Source organism: Parambassis ranga, chromosome 5, assembly GCF_900634625.1.
Source record: "Parambassis ranga chromosome 5, fParRan2.1, whole genome shotgun sequence".
NCBI lineage: Eukaryota > Metazoa > Chordata > Actinopteri > Ambassidae > Parambassis > Parambassis ranga.
The window spans coordinates 10,577,329-10,588,555 of NC_041026.1; the positions used below are offsets into that span (position 1 = coordinate 10,577,329).

General features: G+C 41.1%; 1 protein-coding gene across 2 annotated transcripts; it reads left to right on the plus strand.

The window, feature by feature from the left end:
* Positions 1 to 132: 132 nt before the first annotated feature.
* Positions 133 to 10,083, plus strand: alpl (alkaline phosphatase, biomineralization associated). 2 transcript variants are annotated; one of them, XM_028405066.1, is made up of 12 exons: positions 133 to 302; positions 2,306 to 2,471; positions 3,036 to 3,155; positions 3,853 to 3,968; positions 5,487 to 5,661; positions 6,536 to 6,711; positions 7,098 to 7,238; positions 7,326 to 7,395; positions 7,515 to 7,649; positions 8,758 to 8,949; positions 9,029 to 9,148; positions 9,256 to 10,083. In XM_028405066.1, exons 2-12 carry the CDS (start codon positions 2,351 to 2,353, stop codon positions 9,516 to 9,518), a joined length of 1,629 nt encoding a protein of 542 aa, XP_028260867.1. In that variant the 5' UTR covers positions 133 to 302; positions 2,306 to 2,350; the 3' UTR covers positions 9,519 to 10,083. The 2 variants fall into 2 exon arrangements, with proteins under 2 accessions (XP_028260867.1, XP_028260868.1); XM_028405067.1 differs by lacking the exon at positions 133 to 302 and adding an exon at positions 364 to 1,370 and having other exon boundaries at positions 9,256 to 9,518.
* Positions 10,084 to 11,227: the final 1,144 nt, after the last annotated feature.

Consider the following 11,227-nt stretch of genomic DNA (forward strand, 5'->3'; position numbering starts at 1 on the left):
GTGGGTCGTCAGGCAGGCGGAGCTCTCGGTCCATGCACCCCCCACAGCAGCAGCAGCAGCATGGCATCGTTATTTGTGAGGGATTTTTTTTTTTGTTATTCCCCCCCCCACCCCCACCCCCACGTGGGATCCAGACCGCTATTCTCTGCTCGGGAGCAGGAGTCGAGTCAGTGTGGCCTTTTAAAAAGGACCGTGAAAGCAGCAGCGAGGACACACACACACACACATTTCAAGGTGAAACGTTGAATGGACTGCGCGCACGTTTGGATGTAGATTTGTGCCCCGAAAAGAAACAACCTGCAGTGAGTAAAACTACAAACAACTTTCATCCGATTTTTCTTTCATACAGAGCAGGCACGCTGTCCGAGTACCGGCTCTTGATTTTTTCAGATCGGGTTTTTCTTCTTCTGCTTTTTGCAGCTTTCCTGTCAGCATCCGCGCTGATCTGCTGTCAGTTGATTCCTATTGTGAAGCTATGTTAAATGATGTATTCTGGATTTTTAAAAAGTGTTCATTGGCCAACTGTTGCACCGTGATCAGCTCACTTTCAGCTCATTTTTGCCCAGGATTACGGATTGCCTATACGGTCTTTGATGGGCTCCTGTAGTACAGTTTTGAATTCATGTATTACCAATGAATATATAATTTATTGTTGTAAAGTCATTTTAAGGCTTGGCTGGTCATTTATTAGAGATTGCAGAAGTGCTAGTGATGGACTTGCCAAAGCCCTCAGTGTATAGGAGGTGGTAGTTCTAATCCCATTTTTTGTGTGAATATCAGCTGAAATGTTTGTTATTCTGAGTGCATGCAGGAGGTTGGATGAGGCAGCCCTGTGTGAGGAGCAAAACAAGTTGCCTGTTTAAAACTGGCAATAGGGTTTCTGATCAGAGTGAGCAGACACATAATCTCATCAGTCTGAAGACATCATGCTCATTCTGACAGAATCTAGGAAAAGAAGCAGAGCCTGAATCTCTCAGGCGTCCACTTCAGCGCATAATTAAAAGTCTAATCCCTGGCTTTGGAGCTGCTGGAGTGACACACCTGTCTCAGTAAGTGACCTGCCTTGGGCTTCAGCAGTAGCCCAGGAATGCGCTGAAGGGGCTGTGAAGGTTTTTCGGTTTTTGCTGGGAAACTTGGTCTCATCTGACAGCGGTTTGGATCTATACTGGAGCAGCTCTACGCCTGGTGACACCATGACTGATGCAGGAACTAATGTCATTTTGACCACTGCCCTGACTGGCCTTCTGCTGGCGGCAGTTCTTGTGCTGCTCTGCTTCTTCACCTGCAGACTGGCTGGTTCGATTCCACTGGGCGGACCTGGCCGCTTCTAAGACCACTAACTGCCATTGCCCCGCTACGTCTGAGGAATGGTAAAAGGAACTACGTCCTGGCACCTAGTTATTATATCCCCCAGCTTCTGCCTGGTTGGTGATGGAATGTTCTTTTGTACATCTTATACCAGGCGTGCCTGTTTCTTATTAAACCAGATGGAACCCTTTTCAGTAGCTTTTGGAGGTGCTGATGAAGATATCTCTGCAAGCTGTTCAGATGTTTATTAGAACTAGTAAGAAAAGGAGGCCCATGACAACATGGCCAGAGCCGTGATGGTAAAAGCAAATTAAGGGATATGATTATCTATATGTTTGCAAAAACAACAATCAAGACGCATATTGTCAGAAAGGCACAAGAGTTTTGTGATAAAACTCTTTTTTCTTTCATTTTTCCCTCTCATGGGTGGACGTGTACAGTCAATCATTTGGTCTTAATCGGCTTTGTTATGGCTCTTAAACCTCTCAGTGCAATGCAGCTCAATCCCATTAAAATGACCTTGACTATAAGCACAAGGAAGAAAGGAGGAGGGTGTGGATAATTATAGATGAAAGCCTGACTGGCCAGGACCCATAAGGGCCCCTGTTGTGACTACTTAAATTCACAGCGTGGCCTTAAGCTTAACTTTACCATGATCTGCTTTAGTTTCCGGACAGACAGATGCACATTTCAACGGATGATACCAACAAGTCAGAGTTGCTTCGATCGCATGTAAACAAATGGTATCCAGTACTATGGTGTATGTAAAGACACATGTTCAGAAAGAACAATTAGTAAGTAACAAGAGACAGTTTTGTAGAGTTAATGTAAAATCTGTCAGTCACCTGAAGACATTTAACAGTTTTACTCAGTACTACTTAGTATGAATTCATGTCTGCATGCATGAGAAAACAGATCCTAAAACAACATGTCACAGTGGGTGAATGACTAGATGACACACACATAATCACTAGTCCATGTTCTTATTCTCTTGCAGTAGTGACACGACTGTAGACAGCCTTCCTCAGCTTCTCAAAGTGGCATGTTATGGCTGTCTAGAGTAACACTCCAACCACACACAGAAGACAACATGACGGTGACAGCCCTGCTCATCCTTTGCTCCTCTTTGTTCTTGGGGAGTTTGGGGAAGCCACAATTCCCTGGTAAGTCACTGTTATGCTGTTAGACAGCTGCCACACACACAAAAAAGAGCCATTTATAGTTAGACAGGAGGTGTCCAGTGCTCAGCGGAGACTTCAGTGATTGTAGGAGGATGTTTAGAATCTTTTTTAAGGAGGTTAATTTATCTAAGTGCTTCCTGTTTTATGAAAACATTGCAGATTATTTGAGTTGTTTTGCAAGACGACAGGAAACAAGAAATTATTGTTTTATCCAGTCCGTCTCCATCCAGGAAACAGCAGTAAAGGTCAAAATTGTGTCCGGTGTTTACATAGTGCATATAAAATCTTTAGGGCAGCACTGTGACTTTCATCCTGAAAGATTTTGGCTCTGAGACATCATTTATTATTTAATATTTAAAGAGAGCAGTTGGATAAAACTTCACTGTTTGTACAAGGAAGGATAAATTAAACACATATAAGGGACCTGTAAGACTAACCAAATTAATTGATGGAATATTTTTGGCCCATATTTTTAAGGCATGTTTGACAGTCCCACCTCCACCTTTCAAACACCACAGCCTAGACCTGTTTATTTTCAATACACAGAGCAAGAGAAAGATCCCAAGTTTTGGAATACATGGGCCCAGAGGACACTGCGGAACGCTTTGATGCTGCAAAATCTCAATCAAAACCAAGCCAAGAATCTCATCCTCTTCCTTGGAGATGGTAAGCACGTCACTACTTTTACACCTTGAAAAAAAAAAGGAGCTCCAGTAAAGCAGTGGAAGATGAACGGGATGTTTCTAACATGTCAGGTGGATGAATAGCAGCAAACAAAACGACTGTGCTGCCGTCAGATCACTGGGCTCCTGTTTGTGCTGGGTCACTCATTGGTTGCACAAAAACTTTTATCCTCCATTGGGCCTCTGCTTTTTCAGTCTCTCTCTGTTTGCACTACAGGCACAGCGTGACATTCTTGCACACAGCAGCGTTCACGGTCGTGTTAGGGCAGTTGTAGAATAACAGGGAAGCATCTTAAAAAATAAATAAAGAACGTTAGCAGGAAACAACAGGGAATGATTTTCCAACTTGAAAATATTTCTTAAGGATTATATACTTTATGTTAGGAAAATTACAGGATTCTGTTTAAGGCTGAGCAGCACAATGTTTCCTCCAAGTCTGACATTTTGAGGAACATCCAAGCTTCAAATGTGCAGGGCAAGTCACCGCATTCACTGTAAGTGATTAACAAGACCCAGCGAAGTAAAGATGACAAAAATCTTTAATAAACTGTTAGTTCAGGACTTTTTTCTTCTCTTTATTTGTAGTACTGAAAACTAAACACAATGAAACCATGGGTGCTTGATAAATATTCAGGTGTTGAGAGTAATCTGATCCTAATTCATCCTGTGTTTGCATTTAGGGATGGGTGTTCCCACAGTGACGGCTGCTCGAATACTAAAGGGACAGCTGAACGGGCAGAGCGGAGAGGAGACACAGCTGGAGATGGACAAATTCCACTTCGTGTCTTTGGCGAAGGTCTGACCACTATACAGTATGGCAGAATGTATTGATTTTACTGTGGCCGTAAATGGCTTCCTGACAAGGCCTGTGATCGTAAACAAGGTCGTTCAAGTGTGTCACAGCAGCATTCCGCCTGAGCATTATGTTACACATTTGATAAAAGATGGTGGAAATATTTATACATCATGAATCAGCAGAAACGTATGATGTGGTCTGTGGAAAAACACATAATTGAGCCACTTATAAGTGAGTCATTTCTTCTATTAGTCATGTCAGGTGAACTCACAACTGCACAGTAATGCCTCACAGTACACAATAGGGGGGAGATAAATGGGTGTTTGCATAAAGTGACAATCATCTAATAATCCAGATTTTCAAAACACTGGGTTCATCCAAAGACACACTGTGCGAAGACTTGGAGTGTTGAAGTGTTGGTGAAATGTTTATTATCACTATATAAACATGGACATTCATATTGAACAGCTCATGCTAGGACAAAGTTTTAAAAGAAATGAAGGTAACTATTTGGAATGCTCATCAGTGCCAATAGCAGCTCAGCTCATGCTAAAACAAAGTTTAAAAATTAATGAAGGTAACACTATTTGGATTTCATATGAAATGCCACACTGAGTGCAGATAGTAATACACACATGCCTGTGGATGGATTAAGGCACTCAGTAAGTTTATACATTCTACATGTAAACAACATAATCAATACAAATCAATAACATGCCAATTTTTCCTTCTATTGCACAGTTTGAGAGGTCTAATTAAGCACCCCATCCAACAAGCCATAAAAATTGACTGCTAGGGGGTCTGAGCAGAGGACACAAACGTCTATTGATGAACACAGCTGCACTGTTTCCACAAATACTGATTCAATGACTGATTAATCAATTTATTGCTAAATCTATTAAAAAGCAGGAAACACAGTAAAACCGCCACTATGGTTCCCTATAGTAGTGCCATGTTAAAGCAAGAAGCCAAATTTATCACCCAAAAACACATTATATGCTCTGAAGTTGCAACAATTAGTAAATGAATGTTAGCCTAGAAACAGTATTATTTTCAGGACAGTGTCAGTATACATTGATTGACTAATCATAGATTCAATCAATCATCAGCTGCAGATCTAGTTGTCTGCAGCATTAATTGTTCCCACCTTTGGAACTAAAAACAGGATAGTGGTAGGTTAGAGTTGTATTGAGTGGTGTCCATTTACTTTTGGTCACATAGCGTATTCCATCCATCTCCTGAACTCGGTTTGTCCTTTAGTATAGGGCCACGAGGGGGCTGGATCCTATCCCAGCTACCTATGGCGGGGTACACCCTGGATAGGTCGCCAGTCCAACACAGGGCTACATAGAGTTTTTTTTTTTTGCTCTTCCCATATCTTTTGTTTACAACAAGAATAATGGCAGACTTATCCCCTAAAACTGTAATAGACTTTTTGGCATCAACATTGCAAGAATAAAATCTGTTTTATTTATGTTACTGAATGAATCAAGTCTGACCACACTTGTGTCCCTACAGACGTACAACACTAACGCACAGGTGCCAGACAGCGCTGGCACTGCCACGGCTTACCTCTGTGGGGTTAAGGCCAACGAAGGCACAGTGGGTGTGAGCGCAGCAGCTGTCCGTTCCCAGTGTAACACAACACAGGGCAATGAGGTCACCTCCATCCTCAAATGGGCTAAGGATGCAGGTAAAGTAATGTTATAAAAACTTAACAGTCTATTTTCACAAATGTTTTCTGAAGGAAAGCTGAATTGGAATTTTTCCGTTCCTAACAGCAATGGCATTGAAGTGCTTTTGAACTTATTTAGCCATTCAGTCCTTTAGAGCAATTTCTGGGTGAAAAATAACTTTTTGAAAAAAGCGATGACTACTTTGATGTATAAAAAAATGCATAAACCAGCCCCACTGGATGTCTTCAATTCAATAATAAATTCATTTTGTGTCCAAAGAGGTAAAAAAACAACATAGAGTTCACCTCAGAGGTGGTTTATCACAAAAGCTTGAAGAATTACTACCTTTGCTAAACATTTCAATAGAAGGATGTTAGATTTTCTTCAGAGTGTTTTACCCTTCGAAGATACAATACATCCTGACGGTATGCAGTCTGCATGAACACGTGTTGTGTAAGCAGCACTTTAAAGAGATAAAAGGCATGGCAGAAGAGAAGACAAATGTGAAAGGAATGAGTGCCATAAATTTTTAAAGGGCAGTGGTGAGGGGTGGGTGAGGGTCAGTATGTGAGTGTGTGGGTTCGAGGGTCACTGGTAATAAGAAATGCAATCATTCCTTAGGGAGGCCTGCAGGCAGGCGGATGACCTCCTGCTCAAAACAAACAAAATGAGAAGGTGTTTATTTTGTAAAACAGTCTTTTTCCACTTTATTAGAGGGGTTTGTTTGGTGAAAACACTGCTCCATCCTTGGTTTTTTAGTGTTATGTGCAATCCATTCCAGCAAAGAGACACTAGAAACACAAAAAGGTAAACCTGTGCTGAAAAAGTTTGGCTGTTGTTTAATAAGAATCAGTGCTAATTGAGACAGCTGCCTCTGTGTGCATACTGCAGGCAAGTCAGTGGGAATTGTGACTACGACTCGTGTCAACCATGCAACTCCCAGTGCTGCTTATGCCCACTCTGTGGACAGGGACTGGTACTCCGACAATGAGATGCCAGTTGAAGCAGTGCAGGCCGGCTGCAAGGACATTGCCAGACAACTCTTTGAAAACATTCCCAATATCGATGTGAGTCTAAAGTTGGCTGAATTGATCAATCACTGTTATGGTTTTCATGCTTTTTCTTTGTTTGTTTAAGGGTAAACACAACATCTTTGCATTTTGTAACATTGCTAGCAGTGTCAAGAAGCAGTGTTTGTCTGTTGGTTGGTTTATCATTGTGAAATAAATGTCCAATGTTAGAATTAAGCCTAATGGTCAAAGACTTTCCCCTTGACTTTCACTTGTGTTTGTAGTAAAATGTGTCATATGTACTGAATGGTTTAGTAAAAGATACTCTTTACACTTGGTCTTTGTTACACGTAACAAAGACCAAGTGTAAAGAGTATCTTTTACTAAACCATCATACTAATACAAAAACGTGCTGTGTACTCTTTTTGTCACTCACTTTTCAGGTGATTATGGGTGGAGGAAGAAAGTACATGTCCCCCAAAAACAAGTCTGATGTAGAATACCCAAATATGGCGAAGCACAGTGGCACACGGAAAGATGGAAGAGACCTGGTGGAGGAATGGACCGACAAAATGAAAGCTAAAGTGAATAGATAATTTTTCTCCGTCTTTATCTACCTAATTCCCAATTGCGTCAAAGGCATTGTTACAATTTATTTCTATATTTTCCAGAAAGGTCATTACGTATGGAACAAGAAGCAGCTCTTATCCCTGAACCCCAGCAATGTGGACTACTTACTGGGTAAGGTACCTCTCATCTAAGTGTATGTGAAGAACCACATACGTGTGTTTTAAGTGCTATAGGCTTATACACTGTATGTAATATATTTTTTTCATGAACTGCACTCTGTTATCTCCCAGGTCTCTTTGAACCCGGGGATCTGTCATATGACTTAGAGAGGAACACCGAGACTGATCCCTCGCTGACAGAGATGGTGGAGGTGGCCATTAAGATTTTGAGAAAGAACCCCAGTGGATTTTACCTGCTGGTAGAGGGTGAGTGAGTTCAATAGTCCAAATTATGATTGTCTGTTGCTCTGGTGCTGGTATCACCAATCAATATTTGTCAGATTGGTGTACTGGTTTATTAACGCCCACCCATCCTGAGCCAGCTGAGAGATAGAATCCCTCCCGCAATACTAAAATCTTAACAAGACATTAAACAACGGATGTTTTCGTCGTTTTGTTGATGAAGATTCTCAGTCATCCAGGTCATAATAATAAGTAGAGAAGATTGAAGCAAGGCGTCCAAGCAGCTTCATCAGTGACCTTAGTGGGTGGGTCTGGGTAATGTTCGCCCAGACCCACCCACTGAGGTCTGCAACCACATATAAACCGTGTTTCCCCACCAAACCGTTAGAACTGATGAAGCTGCTTGGATGAGCAGCGAAACGTCTTCAAGAAAACTCTACAAGTCCAGACGCCTTGCTTCAATCTTCTCTACTTATGTTTAGTCGTTCTTTTGTAGTGGTCATGCTGACCCTATAGCAGTAAAACAAATATGTGGCAGCTTGTAGAAAGAGCAGAGTGACCCATAGTTAGCGAGGCCCATTTTATTCTGGCTACAAGACGGGTAGGCTACCAGACTGATATATTGTGTTGCCATGGAAACAGCATCTACTGAACTTGTTTCAAATATGATTTGGTACTAGGAAACTGCCTTTTTTTTACCATTATCACCTAACAGCACTACAGGATGTTTTACCGTTATGACAACATTTCTGTTTCAAGGTCCCAGTCTCAAGTAAAAATACAATACAATAACTAAATATTTACCAGGTAAAGAATGTTAGCGGTACAAAAATAAAACAAATCTCTAACAAAAGTCCAAATTGATGTTATCATCTGAAACATCTGTCTGGCAGTGTCAACAAAGAGTGTCAGCACAACATCAGATATCGTAGGAAAAGGAAGTTTAGTGCTAACATTAGCTAAGGTTCTCTAAGGGGTCAGCTTGCGGTTTCCTGACATCCTGACAAGCATGCCCACTTCAGACAGTGAGAATGTCAGCAGAGTCTCTCAAGTGGTCTTTAGTCATAACACAACTGTTTTAGAACAGAACTGTGCTAAAACAGTAAAACGATGTGTACCCTCTTCTTCACAGGAGGTCGTATTGACCATGGACACCATGAGGGCAAGGCCAAGCAGGCTCTGTATGAAGCTGTGGAAATGGACCGAGCCATCGGTCGCGCCGATCTCATGACCAGCATCCACGATACACTGACCATAGTTACTGCGGATCACTCTCATGTATTCAACTTTGGAGGATACACACAAAGAGGAAATACCATATTTGGTATGTAATAGATTTGTTTTGTAATGCTTCATGTTAATCTTCAGTTTAATAACAAGAGAAATGCTCTGTCTCTGCACAGGTCTGGCTCCTATGATGAGCGATGTTGATCAAAAGCCCTTCACTTCCATTTTATATGGAAACGGACCAGGTTACAAAACTGTCAACGGCGCTAGGGAGAACGTCTCCACCATTAACTACCGTGCGTTCCTACTGTAGATTCTATTGACTAACCTTATTATAAGGTTGATTTATCTTTAGTGCCTCAGCATTTTTATTTTAAATCATTGCTTTTTGTTTTCTCTTTAGAGGATAACAACTACCAGGCGCAGTCAGCTGTACCTCTCAGCATGGAGACTCATGGAGGAGAGGATGTGGCTGTGTTTGCTAAAGGTCCCCTGGCTCACTTGCTACATGGGGTCCATGAGCAGAACTACATCCCCCATGTAATGGCATATGCAGCCTGTATCGGCCAGAACAGGGAACACTGCACAAAGAGCGGTGCAGCCAGTTTGAGCCCCGTCTTCTCCAGCATTGCAACCCTTGTCACAGTCTGCCGACTTCTGTGCTGACCTTTCCCAGACACCTCCTGCTGGTAATACTCCCGTTTTAGCCAGTCTTACATTGTTATTTTTTTTTTATTTCTCTAATCTCTTTTCCACTGTTTTCTTTTTGGGACCACTGTTAAACACATTTTTTTTAAATTCATAATTGACAAACTGTATGTCAGTCTCACAAATGTGGAACACATAATTAATCGTCACTGCTGGTGCACTCCTATAAAAACTAATGTTGCAGAGATTACTGTAAAATTGTGTCAACTTGATAGTCTCTATTAATGGTTTTAGAAAATGTTCCTTGTTAATGCTGACCCCTTTGATTTAAATAGATTACATTTGAAAATGTTTTTTAAATGTGCAGCGAACAAAATCTACCTCACAACCTTTCTTAAGAACACATTTTGTGCCGAGACACAGGCAACTGAATGTATAATTGACAAAAGAGTAAAATAGATTTGGATTTCCTGTCATACACTTTGTGCATAGTTACAATCAGACAGCCCATCTATAATTTTTGTGTCCAGTAACAATTTGTAAAAGCTCTTAACCAATAAATGAAACATGTTTTGTTTTCTCATCATGTTGTCAGTTATGTTCAGCATCAAGCTTTGAAGAAGCTTAGAAGGACTCATTGCTAATGAACGTAAGCAATTATAAGCAAGTATACTGTCACACATATATACTTTACCATCTGCTCTGTTGTGGTTTGGATGGAATGTAAATGGCCTGCAGCCACTGATTCCTTGGCATCATCTGGTCACTGGGAAAACAGGACTCATGTTGGCTGAAGCATAAAAAGGCTTTAGCTTAAACGGATATAAAATGAAGTCCTCATGCTGTGTCACATGTACAATTTTAATATCAGTAAACATCAGCTTGCTGGAGGGCCTCTGGGGCCCTCTTCATGCTTTTATGTAAACTTGCTTTGCTGATGCCTCTTGGCATCTACAGATTGCTGTCCCATAATCCTGTTTTATCTTTTTAGGCTATATTTAGAGATGGATGATGATTGGTATCAGATTGTACGTTATGAATATTCAAGTAGGCTTTTAAGCATCAACTTCCTCTCACTCACATACGGTACATATGACTCACAGTGCTTCTTGTATTTCCAGAATAATGAAACCTCCTGCTTTCTGAAATGATGAAGCAGCAGATGAAATCATGAATAGCCCTTGATGGTTTGTTACATATATATACGGTACTTTATAGTGGTAGCCTTTCCAAAGCCTTGGTATTCAATCCGTCAGCAACAAGGCAAACAGTTAAAATGAAGTACAATAGCTGATGATGCCTGTCTGTCCTGGAGTCACCACCGCCAGGATCTACAGGCTTGAAGCAGCCACACTAGGCATAACCCTGTCTGAATAAATTTATATCACAAACCAATGTTTAAGGCTATAACCATGCAGTAAATTATCATTTTTCTGTGACAAGCCTCTCCCCACAGGGCATATGGCTATCCACTGCTCTGCACATTTGGCCTATTTCCTAAAATCCATGTCTACTTTACTTTCAATATAAGCATTCCGGAAACCATGAACATCAATGAACTTCCAGTCATTGCAAACTTCACAGATTGCTGTGCATCCATAAATTATTCAGAACCACAGACCTTAAATGTGTATGGATAAAATGTGTATACAACACAGGCTGCAACAACGTTATATACAACATAATACTGTCATATGAAAAATAATTCTTTAAATCTAAGAAACAAG